We start from the raw sequence: 26,591 nt of genomic DNA, 5'->3' as shown, positions 1-26,591 counted from the left end.
GTCAGCAATGATATTTCTATTCTGGATGGTGGACAAATGATGGTGATGTAAGTCTGACCATTTCTGGTTTGGTCCTGGACATCCTTCAGCTACTGTCTGCTAGTATGGCAAGGTGTTGTTGGCATCTTCCATCTCTGGGCTGTTTCTCTTCTGTCTTCATGGCTGGAGCAGTCCTGTCAATTCCTGTCTGTTGCAGGAATCCTGTACATTCTCTTATGTATGATTATTAAAGTTGCATATATTTGTTCTATAATTTTACCTTCATGTTTAAAAGAATAAAATTTAGAATTATGTAAGATTAGATAATATATGCACATGATTCAGTTAGTATTACTTTATTTATTTATTTATTTATTTATTTAATTGATTACGATATTATATATGTGTCCATATCTCCCCACTAGCCCCCCCCCCCCACTCCACTCCCATACATGCCCTCACCCCCCTGTGTCTCTGTTCATTGGTTATGCTTATATGCATGCATACAAATCTTTTGGTTGATTTCTCCCCCTTACCCCCACCCTCCCCTACCTTCCAGTTAGTATTACTTTTTCAAAAATTTCTTTATTGATTAAGGTATTACATGTGTCCTTATCTCCTTCATTACCCACCCCACCCCCCACTCATGGCCTCACCCCCCCCCCACTGACTCTGAACATTGGTTATGCATATATACATGCATACAAATTTTTTGGTTGATCTCTCCACCTATTCCCACTCCTCCTACCTTCCAGTTAGTATTACATTTGATTGTATATAATAGAATATCCAAATAATGATGGCTTAAGCAAAAAAATTTTTCCTTCCATGTAAAAGAATTTCAGATATGAACATTCAGGGCTGGAACTGGAGTCTCTCTTTCTGCTTTATTATGCTAAGAATCTAACTTTTGTTCTCAAAGTTGCTGAATGTTTAAGGTGGTTGTTAGAAATTTAGGCATCAATCCTGTGCCTGTTCCATGATGAAAGAATGAAGACAAATGACCTTCATTTCTCAGCTGAGTTAGTCCACATTAAAGGGTCTCCTTGGAAATCCCACCAAGTGACATCTACTAACATTTGGAATCTGTATTTTGGCAGTATATGTGGGTAACCAAATAAAATCGTGGTTTTTGTTACTAAGGAAGAATGGGGGATATTGGTAAACAACTAGCAATCTTTAACATACCATCTTGTTTCTGTCTGCCGAGCACACATTTGCTTTACTCTTATAGGTTTCTTATGTATCCTTCCAGAGATAACTTGATTATATATGAAATATCTTTTATAATAAAAGGCTAATATGCAAATTGTCCCCTGGGAAGTTTGACTGCTTGCTATGATGTGTGTTGACCACCAAGGGTGGTGCAGAATGAAGGAAGGCTTCAACTGGTAGCTAGCAGCCAGGGGAAGAAAGGCCCCAATCGGCTCTGTTCACCAGCCAAGCCTAGGGACTCTACCTGTGCACAAATTTCATGCACTGGGCCTCCAGTATATGATAAAGATACATTAATTTATATGTATTTGTCATATAGCATTACAAAATTATTTTGTGTAAACATTCTATGTACTGTTTTGCCTCTTGTTTGTTTGCTAATCAACATATTTTTGAAATTATTCTGATAAGTACATTTAGCAACACCTATTTTCTTTTGACAACCAAATACTTAGAATTTCTGAGTTCTTACAAGGGTGAGAACCACATTTGCCTCATTCACCAGTACACACAGCAGTAAGTAGTTAGTAAGCATTTGTTTAATGGATGAGGCACACAAATGGCAAATGCTTGTGATTGGAATGATTTTATTTCCATGGCCTTATGTACAACCTTGATGTGTTAAATTATATTGAACTCTCTTTGCATTCTTTAGAAGATAAATGTACTTATTGGTTAAAAAAATGTTAGCGATTTGCTGAACTCAATTTGCTAGGGTTTTCTTTTGGATAGCAATACCTACAGTCATTTCTCTGTCTAGTGGAAACTGTAGAGAAGAGTCATTAAAACACAGACATTGGAATCAGACATGTGGTAACCAAGATGGCTAACTGTGTGACTTTGGCTATCATCTCTCTATCTGTCCTCTACACAGTGGGGATAATAGTTTCTTCTTTTATTATTTATTATTTTTATTTTTTTTGTAATTTATTTTTATTTATTTATTTAAAAATCTTTATTGTTGAAAGTATTGGGGGTAATAGTTTCTGCTCTGAAGAGTTGCTCATTTATGTCAAAGGGAGATGAGTCAATGAAAAAAATACATATGAAAAACTTGAATAGTTTTGCTCATTCCGAAAGCACTCAAAATATTGGAGTTATTATTGTAATAAAGGATCTTGATTTTTAGTCTCTTTTCCTACATTTTCATTCATGTTTGTGTTTCAGGCTTATGCACCAGATCCCTGACTTCTGAATTCTAGGCAAATTCTTATTTCAGTTTCAAACCACTCCATCCTTTATATTGCAACTCCTTACATGCAGGAGCACCATAAGTCAGAGTTCCCAAAGGACTCAGCTCCTCATCCCCCAAAGTCTCTGCTTCCTAAGCCACCTTTTCCCATCTGGGGCTAAGAAGGTGGGGCAGAAGAGGAATAAGTATCTCATAAACCTCTCAAGATTTATTTATCAAAGTACCAGCATGCAGCTGATACATCATCACGGACTCATCTTTTACATCTTCTGTAAGTTCCAGGGTCAAGGGAGGGTATTACAGGCTGTATTGGATCTATCTAGGAAGAGTGACAAGGCAGGCAGAGGGGTCCTTTTCTAATAGGTAAGCTCCAAAAAACAGGGAGAAAAGGCAATGTGGAGGTCAGAGGAGAAGTATGATGATTCTGGATGTATTAGCATCCAAAAATCCTGCAAGATGCTTTCTCCTTTCTCTTTTTCCCTCTGCATTCCTTGCTTGCTTAGGAGATTTAGTGCAAGGAGAAAATTTGGCTTCATTTTTTTTCTGACCAGGAAAGAATGGATATCTATACATTCTACAATGGATATAGTGTATAAGATAATGCATTTAGTATTTCACTGGACACCTGTACTTGAATTCAGAAAAAATATTGATGAAGAAGCTTCCACTCAACTCTGTCCCAGCACAGCAGCTTAAACTGGAGAAAGAAATATTTCTTAAGATGGATAGAAAGCTCTCATTCATATTTCACCAAACTCAGTTTTTCCTGCTAGGAGGGTTATGAATCTAACGCAGAGATGGGAGGTTTGACATTTTGAGGATGGACAGATTCTATTTTAATGGGAGTAAGCAATAAAAGGGTGGGAGACTGTGAAAGTAGAATTGCAAATTTTCTCTTAGGAAGTTGAAGAAAATCTCACTGGACACATTCCCCTTTCTCTGTGAGGTAGTAATTGATGTTACCTTCTAAGAGAAGAAGAGTTCAAGGATTGAAAAGAATGAAGGTTGCCAACACCGGTTTGGCTCAGTGGTAGAGTGTCGGTCTGTGGACTGAAAGGTCCCAGGTCGATTCCGGTCAGGGGCATGTACATTGGTTGGGGGCACATTTCCGGTAGGGGGTGTGCAAGAGGCAGCTGGTCGATGTTTCTCTCTCATCGACGTTTTTGGCTCTCTATCTCTCTCCCTTCCTCTCTGTAAAAAACCAATAAAATATATTTTAAAAAAGAAAAAGAAAAGAAAAAAGAAAAGAATGAAGGTTGAAAAGGGCCTTGGCAAGAGGGAAGAGTTGATTAGGAAAGCTGTGAAGAATGGGCAGGCATTATTGTGGGCCCATTTGAAGTTGGTAACTATAAATTTATAGTGCAATTAGCCTTTCCTGTTGTTTTAGGCTTATTCTGAGTTCTGGGAAAAGAAATGGTTATATTCCAATAATGTTGGGATTTTAGCAAAGGTTGAATTTAAGCAAATTTATATTTTATTCTCTTTTAAATTAGCATTAGTTTGGAAAGAGGATACAATAAAATTATTCATCTCAACTTATATTGGTGTATGGTAGTAGGTGAGGACCTAAATAGATTCTTTCCCCCCTGAAATGTCAACAATTATCTCAAAAACACTTACTGAAAATTTTAAAATAACACCAATTAAAAAAAACACATCTTATTCATCATAGGTTAGTTGCCTCCTTCATCATATATGAGATTACTGTAAAAAGTAGGTTTGTTTTTAGCTTATCTCCTTTATACTACTAACATTGTGCTTTTCTTACATTGGTACCATGCTGACCTAACTTGTTGCACACTCTTAATACTATGAGATTATTCCTTATTATCCTTTCCTCCCCCCCAAAAAAAACTAATTATTTCACGGATTCATTTTTTCTCTCCATAGACCATAGCATTATTTGTTAAGTCTCACCACTCTACCAAAAGGAAAAAGAAAAAGAAAAAAATTCTTTTGGAAGGAAGTGACATACCTTTTTATCTATATTCAGATCCCTCTAAAGGTCTTCACCCTCCTTTTAAACTACTTACTCTTTGTCCAATTTAAATGGCATATTACCAACATGATATGTGTATGGATGTGCAGATAACATTTTGAATTTTAGCCATTCCTGATTATTGCATTAAAAACAAAATAAAACACTGATAAAAATTTTGGGGGAAGTCTCCTCCTATATATAATTAGCTACATAAAGAGTAAGTGAGAGGAATACTTTTGAAGTCAATTTAAAAAATTATGTCTTACATCTGACTGTACAAATAGTTAAGAGCAGCCTTCTCAGCTCAAGATTAATTCAATGGCTTCACCCGGAAACTACTCCACTGCTCCAGTCTCCGAATTCCTCCTCATCTGCTTCCCTAACTACCAGAGTTGGCAGCACTGGCTGTCCCTGCCCCTCAGCCTCCTCTTCCTCCTGGCCATGGGGGCCAATGGTATTCTTCTGATCACCATCCGGCTGGATGCCTCTCTGCATGAGCCCGTGTACTACCTGCTCAGCCTGCTCTCACTACTGGACATTGTGCTCTGCCTCACCGTCATCCCCAAGGTCCTGGCCATCTTCTGGTTTGACCTCAGGTCCATCAGCTTCTCTGCCTGCTTCCTCCAGATGTTCATCATGAATTGCTTCTTTGCCATGGAGTCCTGCACATTCATGGTCATGGCTTATGACCGCTATGTGGCCATCTGCCACCCACTACGATACCCATCCATCATCACAGACCAATTTGTGGCCAAGGCTAGTGTCTTTATTGTCACACGAAATGTCCTTCTCACTGCACCCGTTCCTATTCTCTCTGCCCAGCTCCATTACTGTGGAAAAAACGTCATCGAAAACTGCATCTGTGCCAACCTGTCTGTGTCCAGGCTCTCCTGTGACAATTTCACCCTGAACAGACTCTATCAATTTGTGGCTAGCTGGACCGCACTGGGTTCAGATTTCATCTTTATTTTCCTCTCCTACACCTTCATTCTAAGAGCTGTGCTTAGATTCAAGGCCGAGGGGGCCGCAGTCAAAGCCCTGAGCACTTGCAGCTCCCATTTCATCCTCATCCTATTTTTTAGCACCATCCTGCTGGTGGTGGTGTTGACAAATGTGGCCAGAAAGAGAGTCCCTATGGACATCCTGATCCTGCTCAATGTCCTTCATCACCTCATACCCCCTGCCTTGAACCCCATTGTATATGGGGTTCGGACCAAAGAGATAAAACAAGGAATTCAGAAATTGCTGCACAGAGAAATGTGAATATGTAGAAAAGGTGTCTAAATTCTTCTCCCCCGCTTTTTTTCTTAGTGGTTTTGCCTAGGGAGCAAATGCCTAGAAAGCCTGTGAGTGAGAATTTATTATGCACATGGAGGCTCACTTCATAACTGATCCAGTCACTTTTTTTTTTTTTTTAATTTTCTTTGCCTGGTTCAGGTGGAGTTAGGCAAGAGGGAGAAACACATTTATCGAGTAACTGCTTTAAGCCTAGGCAATCATATTTAAGTAATTTCACCTTCACAACACCCCTGCATGCATAATTACGTACATTTAACAAAGTAATAATTGCTTTTAAGAGAGGTAACTGGTGAAGATCACGTTTCTGGAGAGGTATAGAGTAGATATTAAAATCCAGGCTATAGAAGCTCTTGCTACAGAAATGCTTCTTCAAGTGCAATTGAAACTGGAGATCAGTCTTCCACATTACTCTCCTTTGGCCTGTGATTGTCCTTCTGGTTGTCCATATATATTTCCTACCTATACCTACTTCCTTGAGAGCTAGGGTATTCTTATAGAAAGCAGAGTCCTGCCCAACAAATCATCTGCAGGATCACAGGAGAAGAGTGTCCACAAACAATACCAGCTTTCTATTCTATCCTCCACAACTTTATTACCTTCAGGGAGACTTGAAAATGAGGATACAGGTGGAGAGAGAGGATACTGATGGGGTGGAAAATAGAGAAATGAACCAGAACAGTGAGTTGGCCACTTTCTCTATGTGTTTGAATTACTCATGGAGTGAACTGAAAAACTAGTCTCATTTGATCTGTTGACTCTGCTCAAGCACTCTAGCTGAAGGTGGAAAGGCATGGTATAATATCAGGTTTCTGGATAACAGTGGGCAAGCCAGGAGAGAAGATATCATATCCACTGTTTTTAGAAAATTTAATGTAAAGCAATTGGTTAAATGGGTATTGGAGAATTGAATAGAAAAAAGAAGAGTATGGTGTAACATGGAAATAGAATCTGCAGGAAGAACCTTACACTTAGGAACAGGTTGAGTCATTAGAACACAGACCCCATTGAACTGACGGGTCTCATCACCCTGAGGATGGGCTCTGGCTCTAACTGGTACTGATGTCACAGGGACTCAGAGGAGGTACCCTTAGAGCTGGGGCTAAGACCAGCCTGGGCATTACAAAACAGACTGTGAATGGGAGGCTTTAAGGCTGAGAGACAGGAGTTAATGACTGTATGGCGCCTCCTGGTTGAGTCTGAAAGCTTTGAAAGACACGAGTGACAGCTGTAACAGCACCCTGCAGGGCACAATGCATCCCAGGGAACTGGAGACAGAATCAAGTCCTCTGTTGCAGGTAAGTAAAGAGACACGATGTAGTGTCACAAGGCAACTTTCATAACTATGAAAGAATTTTGCATTAAGTTGGCACAGGAAAGGGATTGACTGCCCCACACTAGCAATTAGATACCCTTTTCCCCCGAAAATAAGACAGTGTCTTATATTAATTTTTGCTCCCAAAGATATGCTAGGTCTTATTTTCAGGGGATGTCTTATTTTTCCATGAAGAAGAATATGGTACAAATTTATTGTTAAATGAAAATAAAGGAAATTTATTACCTGTATACGGTACGGTAGTACGGTAGTTGTGAATACAAACCAGACAAACTGTGAATCCTACAGTATCAAGAATCTACTCATTTATTCAATGACAATCATGTCATCATCTTCTGGAACATCATCATAATAATCCAATTCCTGAATTTCCTGGTGAATTTCTTGTGACTCCATTTCTTTCAGAATCAGTGGACAAAAGCTCTCATGTTTAGCCTGGGGGGGGGGGCTTATTTTTGTGGGGGTGCCTTATATTTCACTCAGAAGGAAACCTGTAAGTAGGTCTTATTTTCGGAAGATGTCTTATTTTCAGGGAAACACGGTAGAGTAACTGCAATTCTCTGCTCGTGTGGGCTCCAGGTTCTCCAAAGCCACGCTCAACAGCAGGCAGAAAATGACATTTGCCTACAAGAAGAGGTTTTTAATACTCTTATGCTCACAGGCTTGGCTCTCATTTTCTCAAGCCAGGGCTTCTATACATTTCCTGGCTGCTAGAAGAGTTTTATCCACCATCATCTTCCTACTGTCCCTCCCAAGACAGAATGGCCAATTTCAACACTGATTGCTCAAAATAATATAATAATCTTAGTATCCTTATATATTGATAATAAGGACAGTAATCACAATAAAATAAAAAGTTCAAGTGCTTTGAGCACTTGTAAACTATCAGTGTTTGTGCATGATAATCTTTAATTTTCATAAGAGCCTTCTGTGGATGATCATAAAATGAGTTGTTGTTGTGTTGTTTTTTTAATCCAGCAGAGAGGACAGAATTCATAGAAATATGATACATGTGGTCAGGTAATATTTTCACACATTTGGTCCCCTCTGTGGGTCTTTCTAGGAGTTCTTTCTCCAACTCTGCTATACTTTCACCCCGGTGCAAACTCAGAAGGGACTTGAAGAAGAGTTTGTTAGTTGATCAAAATCTAGATCCTAATTCCTGAATCTGGCTTCTCTAGATTAATAAAAATAGCCAACATAATTATGAGAAATTTACTCAAACTGGGTATACACCAGAATGGAAACTACCAACCTGTAGGGATTGGTAAAATATACAGAGACTAGCACACTGGTTGTCATTCATCATAGTAACAGCACAATTGTGGCCCATTGAGGGACTCAGTAAACACTCCCTAACTTACCATATTGAAGTGGCTAAGTGAAGGCTTAACAAATAGTGTTTTCAGTGGGTCTCTAGTATCACAATAGTAGAGCCCTAAATATAAGGAATAGACAAGCCACATCCTTAAGGTTGGCTCTCTGCTGTGCTTCTGAGCGGAGATAAATTAAGACCATTGTTTCTCACAGAATGGCGAATAAACTGGTCACAATGGTCCTAAGACAAGTTTTGGGGTGAATCCACACCAGGTAAAGATGATGGGGAAACAGGATTACTCAAAAAGCCAGATATTGAAAGGCAAACAGAACTTTGCCATAAAGTTCCCATCGCATTAAAAATGAGCTTTGGTAGAAATCTTGGAACACTGTCTTGAGTGGATACAACGAACTATCATAAACCACAGGCATTTTAAATTGATGGGGTATAAAAGGTACAAACTTCCAGGATAAGTATTGGGGAAGTAATTTACAACATGATAACTATCGTTAGCACTGGTGTGTGGTATATTGGAAAGCTGAGTAAACCCTAAAAGTTTTTATCACAAGGGAAAAAAAATCTTTTATTTTATTTTATTTGTATGAGATGTTGGATATTAACTAAACTAATTGTGGTAATCATTTCACAATAAATGTAAGTCAAATCATTATGCTATACACTTTAAACTTATAAGGGGCTGTATATTATTACATCTCAATAAAACTGAAAGAAAAAAAATAAATTGATGGGGTACAGCTGTTTTGTCAGCTTACCTGAGAAAATCTGTGAAGAGTCACTTTGCTAATATAAGCTGACTATAGTCTAGTGGTACTGGAGGGTGGTGCATTAAGAACATGAGGAAGGGAAGGGGAGTGGCTGGTTTGCAGGCTGGTCACATTTGCATGAGAAATTTGCAACGGACACAAGAGCCTTTTGAGAAAGAATATTTGAAACCACTGTATGCTGCTATTCAGGAAAAGAGCAGATTAAAATCAGGAACTACCGACAAGAGATAGCAACAAGTCCCCTGGAATTAAATATCTGGAGGAAAAAGAGAGTCTGTGTTGGTGACCATTGCTCAAAACAAAGATCTAAATATTATTGAGCAAACAAAACTATGTTTTCTATGTATCATAAAATAGAATCAGGAGAGACTCTAAGTACATAGTGATCCTGAAGCTCTATTGAGCATTGGGATAATGTTCTAAGCATATAGTATTAGATGCTCAGTGTGGGACAGCAGGTCTGTGTAGCCACCGAGTCTAAACATACTGGCTTTACTGCCAGGGTTAAAGAAAAGCTTCATTGCAGGGAAATCAACAGTGCCTCTTTGTGGCCATCAATGGAAATAACAACACTGGAGTGAATTCAGTTCTCAACCTCTGCTTGGTGTTTGAAAGGGACTGACAATTCTGGATTGAGAAAACTTCTGAAATCTCCAACACTTAGGGGGAGAGGTAGTAGGCAGCTTGAAGAACATACTATACTTCCTGAACCTAAGGCACAGGGAGATTTGAATGATCAATTTCAAAAATAAAATATATAACAATTCATACTCTGGTTTTCTTTTCTTCAGTGACATTTAAGAGTCAATATCATCAATGATATGAGTCAAGTATTCAAAAAGGTAGAATGCATATTGGTATTTAATAAGATGTTGTATTAACTGTATTTGGCTATAGAATATATATAGTAATAACTTTTTAAATACCTACTCAACCAAAAAATAAGTTATTGGAGTGTTTATATATGAACATAGTAGAGATTAGCATAGATAATTACCAAGAGGTAAATTACTTGCAGGGAGATTATGGTCAAAATAACCCATGAAGGATCATTATTCCCAATTACGCAGATTATACAATTCAGCAAAAATGATAAATTACTAATGGTCATTCAAACTAATAGGGACTAGAATCAAGAATGAGAAATTAGGTAGGTTTGCTATCTAAATCCATTCTTCTAATTACATTGTTTAGGGAATGAGCTACATTTTTAGACTGCAACTGGATAGCTTTATAGTTTTCTGAAATTTTATCTACTACAGATTATAGTAGCAAAGGCATTGTACAATACATAAAAGCCCTCCATATATTGAATTAGACCCTGCAAATAAAGTCAGTTACTACAACAAAAATATCACAGCAAGTTAACACAGTAAAAGTTTATTTCTCATCCATACCCCATTCCAATGCATGGGGGGCTTTGCTTTATGTTAATATTTAGGAACTTGTGCTTCCTCCATACGTGGATCCTCCATGTCCAATTGTGCTTCTGAACCTGGATGTCATACAAGCAAAGGGAGGGAATATGTGGAAGGTTTTAAGAGCTCAATCTACAGAGATTTACATCATTTTCTATATCATTCCATTTGCCAGATTCCTCACATAGATCCAACTGCCTAAAGGAGATACTAGGCCACTGAATATTCATTTCTTAGGAGAAATAATCTTGCATGTAAAATATATGTTACTGCATCCCAAACCAGACTATTCAAATTCTCATCTCATTTATAAAACATTATCTGGAGTAATTATTTTTGCAAGCTTATTGTCTTCCTTGCTAACTTAGAATGTAAGAGTTATGAAAAAAGACTGCTTCTTTATCATGACCATGTATCTTAAGTATTCCCAGATCCAACACTAGCTATCAAGTAAATAATAAATATTAAATAAACACTTGAAACATTTATGTCTCAGAAAGACTTAGAGAACCCAGGACACCCAAACGTTACCATAGAATAACACTGTGTTCCCCTAAGAACTAAATTTTAGCTGTTTAATTAAATGGATTTCTTGTGATCATAACTTAAGGATATGCTACAAACTTATTTTAATATTTAATGATAATTTATTATTTAATATTTTAATTATAAAATCTTATTTCTTAGGGTCTGAATATTTGTATTTATGTATTTAAAGTCTATAATAAGACCTATAGAAGAAACATCTTTTCAATATGTTTACTCTATTCTTTGCAAATGTATTGAATTTACAGAAGGCTCAATTTTAGCATCATCCATGAACAACTTCTACCATCTGAGAACTTTTCTGATGCACTAATGATGTCCATTTCTGAGTTTTTGGTAAATGTCACTTAGCCCAGAAAGTGAATAATTTAATTGGAAACGAGTGACAGAGTGAGGTCAGTAAAACTGTAATTTCAAGTATCATAACTCTCCAGAGACTATAAGTATTTTTAACATGGAAAAATATGATATTATCTTAATCACAAAAGGGATCCTATTATTTTTAGAGTCATGTGAATGGAATTTTTGGTGTTTTATAAACTCAATGATGCCCAAAAACTGGACTTCAGTGAAAATGGGAGCTTAACTCATATTCTGCCTGATGAGAATTTGTGCTTCATTCAATATGAATTTCTTATCTACTCATTGCAGAGTTGATGTCAACAACTTCACTCATAAATTAAGATTAAACAAATAAAACTTCTCATATTATGTTCCATATCTCAGTGAATAGCACCGATAGTCACTTAATGATCAAAGACAAAGTACTAGAAATTAAACATGACTTATTACTCTCTTTCACCCCCCAAATCATATCAGAAAGCATTCCCTGCAAATTTATTTTATATACCATTGCCTTGGAATTCTTTCCATTCGCAACAGCATGGATGGAACTGGAGAGCATTATGCTAAGCGAAATAAGCCAGTCAGAGAAAGATAAATATCACATGATCTCACTCATTTGTGGGATATAATGGATGGCATAAACTGATGAACAAAAATAGAATCAGAGACATAGAAGCATCAAGCAGACCATCCAATCTGAGAGGGAAGGCGGGGATGAGGAGGTAAGAGATCAACTAAAGGACTTGTATGCCTGTATATAAGCATAACCAATGGACACAGTAGGAGGGTGAGAGCATGTACTGGGGGGTGGGAACAGCTGGGGAGAAGCCAATGGGGGAAAAAGGAGACTCATGTAATACTTTAAGCAATAGATAATTTAAAAACAAACAAACAAACAAACAAACAAACAAGCAAATAGAAAAAATGATGGTCACTGAATCAAATCAAGAAAGAATTGTGGTACTAGACAGATCCAAGTGATGATCAAAATGATTGGAAAGACATTGCCATAATTTTTTTCCATCATTGTTTGAACACTGTTGCTCAAAGCTTTATAAGGACACATGTAATACCTTAATTAATAAAGAAATTTAAAAATTTTAAAAAAGCTTTAATCCCCTAACACTTCAGCCCTGCCCAACCATAAGTCTAGCATGCTTCCACAGCCAGAGGGCGCTCACAGGCCCACTCCTAGGTGTTGGCAGGAGAAATGTGTTGGAATGTAATCCAAGTGCAGAAGGCATAGGGACAGGGCACAGACCGTGTCTGCTACAGCCTACCCTGCACTGGTAAGATCTTATTCTCTGTTTGTTAGCTCTGTCCTGTCAATAGTTCTTCAAGATGTGGGTTATCACAATTTCTAAGGAAGCATTTAAGATAGGAAGATACATTTCTGCCACTGTAGTTTATCTAGAGGCTATCATAACTTTCTTTCCCTCTCTCCTTTATCACTCATTCTAGACTCTACCCCCAGGAAATCAGTGCTTTTAGAAATCACCGCTACTTCTAGCTGCCTCCTCTTCCCTGACTCATGCTCTGGGGGGGCGGGGGCATTCGTGTGAACTATTAAGATCTGCCAAATGCATTGTGGGGAGAATTCATGTGCTTTCTCCCCAGACTTCTTTGCCTCTGATGTTCAAGTCTTGCTAATTCATCTGGTTAATGTCCAGATGCACTGTTCAGAACCCTGTCTCCATCTTTGTGGTTTTTCCATGATTAGGACTATAATGTGAAAACTGCTCTTAGCTTGCACATAGTGAGATGATTCACTCATTACCAGGACCGAGCTTTTTCCTCTCCTTTTATCTGGTCATAGGGAGTCTCCCTGAGACCATTGTGTGAGGAGAGGGAAAGGCATTCATGCAAATGAGGTAGGCAAAATGAGGTCTGGGACAACTATTGTATTTTGTAACTCTAGGCAACCCCCCAAATACTATTCTCTCCATAGAATGGGTTGCCGCCATGCCCGTATAACTTAATTGCTTCTTGTTTCAGAGAGTTGTAGCTGTTTTAAATACATAGTGGCTAATTCTCTGTTGCATTCTTTGCTGCAGACTCTATGGGTTTATTCTGGGACTCATATTAGGACTTATCAGAAACCCCCACCCCCAGCGTTTCTTTATCTACCACTAATGCCAGGGACAGCACCTGTATCTCCAACAGCCTGTAGTTTGAGAAGCAGGCTGCTTGAACCTCAGCCAAACCTGCTATAGAATTCTCCCTTGCTCTTGGTCCCAATCAAAACTGTCAGCCTCCGATGTCACCAGGTAAATCATGAGTTACACCAGAATTTTCAAGGGTGTTATATGCTGTCTCTAAAATCCAGAGATGCTTCTTTCTTAGTGGTGGGAGATGCACGTTACAATAATTTGTTCTTTAACATGGGGTGATGCCTGAGCATGCTCCCCACCATTGGAAATGTAAAAACACCTTTAATTTGGCAAGCTCCTGAATATCTGTGGGTTCTTCCACCCTGTCATGTGCATGTGTCTTCTCAGAGAATCCAGGGTCCTTGACATTTTGTGCTTTAGCACTCTAATTCATATGATGACACCGATATACTGGATCAGTGTGAGAGAAAGCATCTAAAGGATCTAGGTTGTTTCAGTCTGTATTGTGACAGAGCAAAACAGTAAATGTAACCTACACAACATCCTTGTATGCACACTGCTGCCTACCCTAGTTGACTGTTTTCTTGATATAGATTAACTGAAAAAGAGCCTGCAAGAACAATATTCACATAGTAAATGTTAGACACCTTGACTGTTTTAGTAAGGATACTTCATCTGGCGCAGCAGTTGTTGAGGCTACAATATTTTTGACTAAGTAAATGAGTGTATAACCAGACAATAAAACAGATTCCAGTGTATTGTTTGAAAATTGGGACAGACATAAAAATTCTCAGGACTGCTACATAGCAAAAGGCATATATTATGTAATAACTAGAGGCCTGGTGCACAAAATTCGTGCATTGGAGGGGGAAGGGAGGGTGTCCCTCAGCCAGGCCTGCACCCTCTCACAATCTGGGACCTATCAGGTAGGGTCCTTAGGTCTGAATGGTGATCAGGGCCTATCTGGTCCTTCTCTTTCCCCCACCCCCAATTGCCTATCAGCAACTGGCCCTGCTATCTGTGCAGCGTTGCCTCTACCCGCCCCTCACCACCACTGGTCACTTTCCTCTGCAGGGTGATCATGGGGTAATGGTGGGGCCTCCCTGACCAGTTGCATCGCAGCCGCCTTGGCTGGCCTGGCATCACTGCGTGTCATAGTGTGGTCGTCCAGAAGGTGGTCCGGATGGTTGTTCTGCTGTTCAGTTGTTTGGTGGATTTCCCTATTATGCATTTATTATTATAGATTAGTTAGACATGAGCAACCATCTTGAATTTTTATACTAAAAATGTCGTAAGACTAGGGCTTCTTGAAAACATTTCATTCAAGTAGAACTATTGGTCAGACATTAAAAAGTCAGGGAGTGATCTGAGTGTTTTATAGTTACTACAAATTATAGGAGTGCACATAATTGGATTTATGTACTTTTTAAAAAATTAATACATTTTTTGGGAAATCAGAATTTAGTACCCACTGACATTTTACCTAAACCCTCTTGCCCTAGGGCTTTGCTTTTGTATAATTAATAAATAATAATTAATACTTGTATTTCCTAAGTATCATTTCCTACTCATTCAACTGGTACAGGGTGATTACTCTGAGACTCTACATATTCCTTCAGGGGCAAAATTAAATGCTTAGGGATCACAGAATGAGAAAAACTGAGAGGAAAGCTTTCTACCTCAGGGATAAGAAGATGCTGGGCTCTTGAGTCTCTGGCCCCTTTAGGGTCAGTAAGGCAGTCTTTCCCCGGGGAAGCTAAGCATAAATTCTACTTTCTGTAGCAGATTCAGACAGACAGAGCTGGAAATAGCCCTTCCTGACAGAGATCACTGTCTCCATCCAGTAAGTCTGGCTCCACCAGAATGGGAAGACACTAAGCCACCATCGTGGACAGCTGGCTAGGGCAGGGACTGTGGTGGGACTAACACCAGGCTTTCAATTGGAAAAACTGTAGGAATGAAGTTGAGGATAGGAGCTTGAAGGGAAAGTAGGGGAGAAAAATGACATAGGGTCAGATACAGATGGCTGTGCCAAAGCAGAGCCCAGACTTCTGGGTGCTCTGGAGAGAGGTTGGGTTCAGGTGGAGGTTCAAGGGTCTACAGCAGAGTATTGTGTGGGAGATGTCTTGAAGAGCCTTAATGACACTGTTATGGGGAAATGAGGGATATGCAGATTTAAAAGGGAAAAAGGATTCCCAATCACACACCTTCGGTTATCATTACTAAGACATCTTCAGTAGTCTGCCTTTTATTGCCTTTCTCATTCCCTAGAAGCACTCTGCTTCCTTTATGCTCTTTGCTTTACTTCCTTGTCCTTTCTATTTACATTCAATCTATTCTGTTTCATTTGCAGTTTTCTCTTTTCCATCTTCTCTTCACCATCTATTTTCTGGGCATGTATGCTTCTGTTCTCCCCATTCTTTCCACTTGCTTTCCCAGTCTGTCCTCCACCTATTGGCTTAGAATCACTCTACTGTTAACAGCTTCCTCCAAACCAACAGAGGTACCCCAGGAAAGCCGGGTTAGATTATTGTGTTCCACTCAATAACTTTCTCTGCTCCATTCATCATCATTACATTCTTTACCATTCTCTTGCCTCCAGGTCCTATTGAACAGGTTTGACATTAGAAATAATAATTTTTTAAGATTAAGACAAAATTCTCTATACTCTTAATTTAGTGCCCAAAAAGGTAACAGAAAAGTTTTTGCCCAGATATGGGCCCTGTAGACCCCAAAAGCAACAATCTTACAGGTTGGATCACTGTGGTTTGTTTGTGAAATACCCCATTAGAGTTAATAATTTTGCTCCAGGAAGACTGTTTGCAGGGTATCTGAGACAATGAAGTGGACGGGGACACCATTAAGCTGTACAAAGAAATCTAACAATCGTGGGAAAGAGGGCAGAATGATATAAGTACAGAGGGTTAGAAGAAGCATGAGGGACTGTGAGAGTAAGGGTACCTTTCAAACAAGAGGTCAAGAATCCTAAGACCAGTGTGCAACTCTAATAGCAGTGCCCTGACACACACAGATTCTTCAGATTGTATAGTCACATTAATCTTTAAGGTCTTTTCTTTGTCTTTGATATCTGAAATTAGAAGATGAAATCAAGGTTTACACATTTAAATACATCTAGGTGTGAAATTATTTTTGCATATCTCACTGAGATTCTTGAATTTAGTTTTTATGTATTTCATCTCTGCTGAAAAATTCCATTCTCTATCCCATTCTCTCTCCCCCTCAATCTGGAACTCTAACCATATGTAAGTTATTTTATCCTCTATTTGTGTTATTTTCTTCAGCCATTTTCATTTTGAAACTTTATCTTCACCTCCATTCTGAGTAGATTATTCTGAATCAGATTCTGTTATCTATTGTTTTTATGGGCTTTTTACTCATGATATTTTTCTTAAATTTATTATTATTATTATTATTATTATTATTATTATTATTTTAACTGCTAGCAAACCTATCTTCAGAAGGATCTGTGTTGAAGTTCTCTGAGGCCTGAGATAAAAGCTGGTTCCTGAAAAAAGCATTTGGGCTTAGTTCTCTCATCTGTGTTTCATCTTATATTTTCTGGGGCCACTACAATTTAGGATAACTTTCAATTCTTCTTTGAGCCAAACAGTTGATGTGAACTCAGGCTGCAAAGTCACATGGGGACCAGCCTCCAGTTCAGGTTTCACAGGGAAACTTCTCCTACCAATATACAGTGAGTTTGAGGCAGTGTGTTTTCTTTGAATTCAGGTGGGGATGAGGGATGGAGATGAAAAAGTGAGTTTATTTTCAGTCCCTTTATTCAGGATATAGTGCTGTAAAGGCCTATCATGTGGGAAATCACCTAATAGGTTTGTCACCTGCTTTAGCCTGGATTTTACTTCTGTCTCTGAGCTCTATTAGGTAATGAAAACTGGTGTTTCAGTTCATATAATACCACAAATGCCCTCTGGTTGAAAGCCAATGTCAGTGTTTGATTTTCATATCTGGATGTCACTCGATCTGTAGTCTGGTAATTTTTTCTTTTTGTCTGATATGGATACATTCAAATATATGTATATACAAATATACATATAGGTCTAGCTATAGAAAAGGCTATTGGTATATATAGAGACATAGACTAGCCATAGATATGATTGTTACTCATTTTCATCAGGAGATTTGCTCTATGTACCGAGACCACCATGCCTCTAAGTGCTTCCATCTTTTACTTCTTTAAAAACTTAATTGTGGATACCATAGCTTTTAAAATGTATATCTATATAAAAATTTAAACTAAAATCTTTTCTCTGGTTTTACATGTTTCATTAAAATAACATTTGATGCTCAAATGATTTTTAACTCATTAAGTATTAACCAAGAAAACACACTAAAACGATTTCTCCAGTTCACACAGGAGATGATATAAAATGAAACACAGATGAAAGAACAACAGGAAAACATTATTTTACACATTCAACAAATATTTTTTAGCCACTTCTTATGTGTTAAAAAGTGTGCTAGGCACAAGGGAAGTGGGGTAGATGAGGTGGGCTGCGTCCTTATCCTCATGGATCTTGCAAGCTAAGTATGTAGTCATCAGAGTCTATGGTAGAATTAACTTCTTCTTTCTTCTTCAGTTACTCAAAGACATCTACCTCATGAAAGTCACTGCCAATGCTGCCGGATAGCAACAGCTCCCTCTCTGCTGAAGTCTCTGAATTCCTCCTGAATTGTTTTGTCAGATCCCCCAGGTGGCAACTCTGGCTTGCCCTGCCTCTTGGCTTCCTCTTCCTTTTGGCCATGGGGGCCAACGCCACCCTCCTGATCACCATCTGGCTGGAGGTGTCTCTGCATGAGCCCATGTACTACCTGCTCAGCCTCCTCTCTCTGCTGGACATGGTGCTCTGTCTTACTGTTATTCCCAAGGTCCTGGCTATCTTTTGGTTTGACCTCAGGTCCATCAGCTTCTTTGCCTGCTTCCTTCAGATGTTCATTATGAACAACTTCTTACCAATGGAATCCTGCACATTCCTAGCCATGGCCTATGACCGCTATGTGGCCATCTGTAAGCCTCTGCACTACTCATCCATAATCACTGACCGATTTGTGGCAAAAGCCATTGCCTTCATCTTGATCCGGAATACTTTTCTCACTGCACCAATCCCTATCCTCTCTGCCCGGCTCCATTATTGTGGAAAAAATATCATTGAGAACTGTATCTGTGCCAACCTCTCTGTGTCCAAGCTGTCCTGTGATAAAGTTGCCCTTAATAAAATCTACCAGTTAATTGTGGCCTGGACTCTCTTGGGCTCTGACCTCATCCTCATCATTCTCTCCTACACATTCATCCTTCGAGCTGTTCTTAAACTCAAGGCAAAAGGGGCAGCTGGCAAAGCGTTGAGCACTTGTGGCTCTCATTTTATTCTCATCCTCTTCTTCAGCACCATCCTGCTGGTTTTTGTTTTTACCCACATGGCCAAGAAAAAGATTTCCCCTGATATCCCTATCTTACTTAATATTCTACACCATGTAATTCCTGCAGCTCTCAACCCCATTGTCTATGGTGTACGAACCCAGGAGATTAAACAGGGGATTTGGAAATTATTAAGGAGAGGTGGGTGACAGAAGAAAGTAATTGTGTTCTTGCTTTGCTTTTCGCAATAAAGAATACTCACAATCACAATCGGAAGGCAGGGATTGAAAGAAATGCAAATCATAATCTCTATGGACATGCCTAATGAAACGAACTGCATTTTCCCCCCTCACAGGCAGGATTACATCCTATTTCTTATTATTTTATGGTACCCTGACAGGAACTAAGGATATAGTTGTGTAATTGCTCACTATACTACACAGACCAGGGGCTATGAATTTTGATGAGTCGAGCGTCAACTAAGTGTATGATCCCGATGAAATCTCCAGTAGAGCCAGTGGAGATGGAAATTCAATACTAATTAAAGATGTATAGTCGGTGTGAAGTATCAGTACTTAAAGATAGTACATGAGCTTTGGAAGGGTAAATATAAGATTAAAAAAAACAACTGTTAAAATGTTTAAAATAGCTATTATGTTTTGACATTTTTCTTTGGGCATTTAAAAATATTTATTGACAGTTATTTTATGTCCAGCAGAATGCTAGAAAATGGAAATCTAAATAAATAAATCTTGATCCTATTATATAAAAACAACACATAGTCTGGTGGAAAAGACAAGCATATATAAAATCAATTATATTGCAATGTAATAAGAGATTAAAACACACAAATAAAGCAGTTTGGAAGCCCTGAGGGAGAAGAATTTATTTTCTTAGGTGGGACTCCCTTACCTATCTGACTTCCTCCTTCAGTTTACTACATGTAAACTGCCTTCCTAGCAGTTTTGCAAAAACAGGAACCATATTTCTGCCTTTGGGACATTTTACTATTTGTTCCTGTGCCCATGTAGCTTTTGCCCTCATGCCCATGGGTCTTCTTGACCAGAGTATTAAAAATAATATTCAACAATATTCCCCCAAACAAAAATTATTTTCTAATGCCTTCTGTGTTTCACTGGTCTGCATAGGATATATCACTGTCAATGACTATAACATTTTACTCATTTATTTGTTCAGTCAGTCTTTGTTCACTAAAATGTAAGCAGGATAAGGGCAGGGATTTTGTTCTGTTATGTTCATTGCTGTATCTTCAGTGCCAGAATAGTGCTTGGTGTATGGTAGAGACCCATAAATATTTGTTAAATAAATTATTAAATAAATGTTGCACCAATAATTGAATGTGTGCTAGTAACTAGGATTATAATTCAGACATGGCCTTTGTCTTCTGGGTTATTACATTAGATAACAAGAGTGTGGGAGAGAGTATATTCATGCATGAGGTTATAGTTTGAGAAATTGTATGGAAAATCATTATAGGAGGAGGTAGAGGCTTAGAGGTAAGATCAGAAGTACATTTTAAGGCACTTTGAGTTTGATTACCCATGAGACATATAAGTGGATGTACATAGTAAGTACTTGAACTTACAGGTTTGGCACTCAAGATAAAAACATGGGAATTGAAGCAATAAGAGTAGATAGGATGGCCTATGGAAAGAATATAGAGTAAGAAAACCTACTAAAAGCCCCGAAGAGCCCCCATATAATCCTGTCTCTCAGTGTGGGGAGATGAACATGGAAAGAACACAAAATAATGGTCAGGAGAGGAAAGGCAAAACTGAGAGAGTCACAGAAGAAAGCCCCTCAAAATGGAATTTGGTTAATTCAAGGTTTTCTGTAGAGTATGTAGGATCCTGTGTATATAAACAACTTAATGTTTAAAATATATTACAAAAATTTTAAGTCCATGTGAGCCCATTGTAAAATGTATGTAAAAGGAACAAACTTGTGGAAATATCAATAGAAACAAAGAAATGAATAATGTTTCAATGAATGCAGAGGTCTACATATCTTTATGAAGAAAAGCTCATAAATTAAAAAAAATTAAGACTCCATATTGAAAGGTGCTATAGAGACAAATTAGATGTTAAAAAACAAAAGCAACTAGATACATTATAATATACTAGGGGCCCAGTGCACAAATTCATGCACTTTGATAAGGACTGAGCCATGAGGCTGCAGTGGGCACAAAGATGGTCTTGGCCCCTCCTCTGTACCCCTACCTGGCCCCTCCTGCCATGGCCCTCAGTCCTCTGTCTGCCTGCAGTCCTGCTCACACCTACTGACGGCTCCAGCAGTGGGTGCAAGTGGTAGCTGCCAGCCCTGATTGCCTCTCAGAAGCAGAGGGGGATTGAGAAGCCCTCAGGGGTGATCAGGGCTGGCAGCCTCTGCTTGCATCACTGATGGTTGCAAGCAATTGGGACCAGCGCTGGGTGCTAGGAGTGGGTGTGAGTGGTGACTCTGGTGCTGGCTGTGGGTGCGAGTGGGGGTGGTGCTGGCAGTGAATGAAAGAGGCAGCAGCTGGCCCTGATCGCCCCTCAGGTCTTCTCCACCTTTCCCACTCCTGAGATGCAATCCAGGCTGGTAGCTCCTCTTGCACCCGATGCCAGTGCCAGCCCCACTCTCACCCACAGCCTACACCAGAGCCACCACTCACATCCACTGCTGGCACCCATCACTGGTCCCAGAATTGATTCTGGTTAAGGGCATATATCTTGGTTGCAGGAGAGTTTTCACTTTCCTGAAAAGAAAAAAAATAGGAACAAGGTCAAGATATGCAGAAGAAAGAAAATTAAGCAAAAGAAGGGCTTTAAAGAAACTGATGACACTTATTTCCATAACATGAGGGATGTGAATAATTCACATAAGGCCAAAAAAGAAAATTAAAAAAAATAAAAGAACAAATCATGTTTTGTAATAATTAGTTGTATATTCTATCTTTTAAAAAAAATCTCTCACTATAGCAAAAATTATTGTAGGACTCTCTGAAAAACATTGCATTTTCTCAGAAATATCTTATTTTAAAATTCCCTGCATACACACACACACACACACACACACACACACACACACACATATATATATATATATATATATATATATATATATATATATATATATATGCCTAAGCAACAGAAAAGCAACAGAACGACCAAATGCGGTTGCTATGATGCACACTGACCACCAGGGAACAGACTTTCAATGCACAGGATCAGGATCCCTTTTATCTGGATTGGGCCTGCAGGGATTGGGCTGAAATCAGCTATCCAACATCCCCTGAGGGGTCCCGGATTGCGAGAGGGCTCAGGCCAGACTGAGGGACCTCACCAATACACGAATCCATGCACCGGCCCTCTAGTGTTACAATAAGTTAACATTAATCCACTCAGTATCATGGTTTGGAATGTACCTTTCTAAAAAACATGTGCAAAAGCTCAGGAGGACTTCTGAGTGAGCCTTTGGATTCATGGAAGGTGCCAAATGTGCAGGTGCAAATGAGTATGGACATGTATGAATGTTTGTAGATCCCTATACTCAGGAGACTGACTTGTTGCCTACAGAACACAGCCAGTGTAATGCTGGAGTACCAAAGGTCCTTTCTGTTAGGAAAAAAACAAACAAAAACCTGTAACATCATTTTCTCATCTGCCTACCTGTCTATTCTGAGAAGGCCTTTTGGGCCCAAGGAAGTAGGTATAGAGAACTTCCCAGAGGGCAGAGTCCCTTAGGCTTTAGAGTCATAATTACCCCTAATACTTGAAGAGTTATCCTGAGCACTAATGTCAGTGTCCTCTGGCTAGAGGGTGTCTGAGAGGCAGCTAGACCAAGATTATCCACAAGACAGGAGAGATCCATCTCTTCAGCCCAGGTATGTGCTCCTGTTCATTCCTGAGTCAGTACAGCTGAAGTAGTGTAAAAATGGGATAACAGGGACTGGCCTGTCTCAGGTCAGGAGGCACATGTGAGACCCTGTGTTCTGCAAACCTCTCTTTTGTCCTCCTTTTGCCTTCTCTTTTGTTTGGTAGTGACAGATGCAGAGTCCAGGATTTATTCATAAGAGGTTAATGGGAGTAAAAGAGCTAGGAAGTGCATTGAAGTGAAAATTGATTTTTGAACAATGAATATAAAAATTTAAGGGCTCTAGGAAGAAAAATATGCCCACAAATGCTTAAATCATAAGGTAGGAATTAAATTTAATCTATATAACTTCAGAGGTCGAGAACAAAGGACACAATTGGTGGCAAGTGGGGATTAAAAAATAGTGCTACAGATTTCAGCTGAAGCTAAAGAATTTCTTAAAGCGACTGTTGCTAAAAACAGAAAACAATGCCCAGCATATCAAAATTACCTGTTGCTGGGTGCAGTCGATATTGTCTAAAATGACACTTGAGAAAGAACTTTAGTAGAATCCTTTTTCTTTAATGTAAGCAAGAGTACCACATTGCTTTATTTTACAATTCTATTTCTCCAGTCTATTCCATATGTCAGAGTTAGTCAAGTCTCATAATGGTGAAAGACCCTGGCATTGCCCACATTACTTGGTATTATTTTCTAATGTCTCAAGGATTGCATTCATTTTAGAGAATTAGGACAATTTCTTATTTAATGTTGTGACTCTAGTACCTGAAAGAATGCTGGGAAAAGGTTAAGTGATAATGGCAACATTGCACTAGTGCCTGGAAGGGGAGAGTGTGTACCTGGATCATTATATTGAAGATGGAAAGGGCAATAGAAAGGAGATGGAAGGACTTTAAAAGTGGACCTCATCACTCTCACACTATTCTAGTCAGAAGAATCAACTTTTCATCCTGTTAATGACAGGTATCACCCCTGTGACATTGCTAATTTCCTTTTTAAGGCTGTTTCTTCTAGACGTTAAGAATGCTACAAATATCGCCAAAACCGGTTTGGCTGAGGGGATAGAGCATCAGCCTGCAGACTGAAAGGGCCCAGGTTCGATTCCGGTCAAGGGCATGTACCTTGGTTGAGGGCACATCCCCAGTAGGGGGTGTGCAGGAGGCAGCTGATCCATGTCTCTCTCTCATTGATGTTTCTAACTCTCTATCCCTCTCTCTTCCTCTCTGTGAAAAAAATCAATAAAATATATTTAAAAAAAAAAAAAGAATGCTACAAATATGAAGACTTAAGAAATAGAATAAAAGTAATTTTTGAGCAGATTTCCCGTGCAAGAGCATTGGTGCCCCAGGGGCTCACCTAGAATTGGTTTGGGTCTCTGTAGTCTGAAGCTTCTGACTCCTTCCGCTATGGAGAGGTCAAGGCAACCTCTGCGGTCAGACCTCTTTGCATACTCACTTTCGAGCAACTGTAGACCCTGCCTGCTGCGCCTCCCCCCCCCCCCCCCCCGAACCCCCCCGTCGGTCTCCCAGTCTCTGAGTCTCTGGGTGCCTTTCTCTACAGTCCAGACTCCACCCATATGACTCCAAACCTGGGCTTTGGCCGGGGTTGGGGTTCAGTACAATAGGAAAGGGTTCAGTGCACTCGGGGAATTCCTTTTCCCTCCCACCAGCCAGGCATTCTGCCACACTTCCTTTCTGCGCAGGAGCATCTCCCTACCTCAGCTCTTTGCCACTCCCAATCCGATCTGTGAACCTCTCTCCATCTTTCTAGTTGTAGATTTCCCACTCTGCCAGCTTTCCTGTGTTTTTGGATGAATTCCGTTCTGATTTTAGTTGTTGTTTTTGAAATTGTTGTGCGAGTCGGCTGCTTAGGTGCTTACCTAGGCCGCTTAGGTGCTTACCATCTTGGTTCTCTCCCTGTCTTTATATATTTTGAGTAGAAGCTAATTATATCTTAATTTTACAGATCACTAAAATAAAGCTATGGAAATATATGACAAGATATGACAGCACACCTAAATGAAACCACCTCTATAGCAGTTTCAGACTTCCTCCTGAATTGTTTTGTCAGGTCAACCAGTTGGCAGCACTGGCTGTCCCTGCCCCTCAGCCTCCTCTTCCTCCTGGCCATAGGGGCCAATGGTATTCTTCTGATCACCATCCGGCTGGAGGCCTCTCTGCATGAGCCCGTGTACTACCTGCTCAGCCTGCTCTCACTACTGGACATTATGCTCTGCCTCACCGTCATCCCCAAGGTCCTGGGCATGCTCTGGTTTGACCTCAGGTCCATCAGCTTCTCTGCCTGCTTCCTCCAGATGTTCATCATGAATTGCTTCCTTGCCATGGAGTCCTGCACATTCATGGTCATGGCCTATGACCGCTATGTGGCCATCTGCCACCCACTACGATACCCATCCATCATCACTGATCAATTTGTAGCTAAGGCTGCCATTTTTATTTTGGTCAGAAATGTCCTTCTTACAGTGCCCATACCCATTCTCTCCATCCGACTCCATTATTGTGGGAGAACTATCATTGAGAACTGCATCTGTGCCAATATGTCAGTCTCCAGGCTCTCCTGTGATGACATCACCATCAATCGTCTCTACCAATTTGCTGGAGGTTGGACTCTGCTAGGATCAGACCTCATCCTTATCTTCCTCTCCTACATCTTCATACTGCGAGCCGTGCTGAGACTCAAGGCAGTGGGTGCCGTGACCAAGGCCCTAAGCACATGTGGTTCTCACTTCATCCTTATCCTCTTCTTCAGTACCATTCTTCTGGTCTTTGTCCTCACTCATGTGGCTAAGAAGAATGTCTCCCCTGATGTTCCAGTCTTGCTCAATATCCTTCATCATGTCATCCCTGCAGCCCTCAACCCCATTGTTTATGGAGTGCGAACCAAGGAGATCAAGCAAGGAATCCAGAGGTTACTGAAGAAAGGATGGTAATAAGGACAACTGGCTCTCTGAATTCTTAAAACAGAATGACTTAAAAATCAGGTAATGGGAAATTGGGTTGAAACTCAGAGCTCAGAGACATAAGTTCAAGGAGAAAAGTAAAGAGCAGATTGTTGTGGATGACCTGCTGTTCTCTCATATACTAGCATTATTGAAATCAACACTCATTCATGATTAAAAAAAACAAAAAGAAAGAAAATAAAAGAAAAGGTGAAAAGTGGTTTTAATTCTGAAACAATTTTTTTAAAATATATTTTTATTGATTTTTCTTACAGAGAGGAAGGGAGAGAGAGAGCTAGAAAAGTCAATGAGAGAGAAACATTGACCATCTGCCTCCTGCACACTCCCCACCAGGGATGTGCCCACAATCAATGCACATGCCCTTGACCGGAATCGAACCCGGGACCCTTAGTCCGCAGACTGAGGGCTCTACTGCTGAGCCAAACTGAAATAATTTCTTGACTCTATCCCTCCCCTTTAAACTCCAGTGCTTCCCCCTGTTATTACTTTAACTTGAAATTTCTTCCAATCTTCATGATTCTGTTTAGTCTAAAATGTGAGAACTCAGGAGGGTGAATCCTATAGTGCAGAAATAAACCCTACTTAATATTGTATTTACTATTTCTGTACATGTAATTAAAAAATATCTATAGATGGAAATGTTCATGTCTGTAACTTATTATTAACCTAGGTGCATAATACTGTTGTGAAAAGACCCAGTATTTCATTTTTATTTTTCAGTCTTTATTGTTGAAAGTATTACATGGGTTCTCTTTTTCTCTCCATTAATCTCCTCCAAACCCTCTTCCACCCTCCTCTCACCCCAGACCCTTACCACC

At 39.6% G+C, this 26,591-nt stretch overlaps 3 protein-coding genes across 3 annotated transcripts; all 3 read left to right on the top strand.

The window, feature by feature from the left end:
• Nucleotides 1–4,685: 4,685 nt before the first annotated feature.
• LOC311627744 (olfactory receptor 56A1) lies at nt 4,686–5,630 on the top strand (the record flags this gene model as incomplete). The annotated part of the gene is made up of 1 exon (XM_084894304.1): nt 4,686–5,630. The coding sequence occupies one exon, from the start codon at nt 4,686–4,688 to the stop codon at nt 5,628–5,630; it is 945 nt and encodes a 314-aa protein (XP_084750430.1).
• Nucleotides 5,631–18,178: 12,548 nt separating this feature from the next.
• On the top strand, nt 18,179–19,126 carry LOC311628433 (olfactory receptor 56A3-like; the record flags this gene model as incomplete). Its single annotated transcript, XM_084895672.1, has 1 exon — nt 18,179–19,126. One exon carries the CDS (start codon nt 18,179–18,181, stop codon nt 19,124–19,126), a length of 948 nt encoding a protein of 315 aa, XP_084751798.1.
• A 5,669-nt stretch (nt 19,127–24,795) lies between these two features.
• LOC311627738 (olfactory receptor 56A3) lies at nt 24,796–25,743 on the top strand (the record flags this gene model as incomplete). Its single annotated transcript, XM_084894298.1, has 1 exon — nt 24,796–25,743. The coding sequence occupies one exon, from the start codon at nt 24,796–24,798 to the stop codon at nt 25,741–25,743; it is 948 nt and encodes a 315-aa protein (XP_084750424.1).
• Between the last annotated feature and the right edge of the window lie 848 nt (nt 25,744–26,591).

The sequence above is a fragment of the Pipistrellus hanaki genome (genome assembly GCF_964339955.1).
Source record: "Pipistrellus hanaki genome assembly, chromosome: 9".
NCBI lineage: Eukaryota > Metazoa > Chordata > Mammalia > Chiroptera > Vespertilionidae > Pipistrellus > Pipistrellus hanaki.
This window is presented reverse-complemented; position numbering and strand designations above follow the sequence as displayed.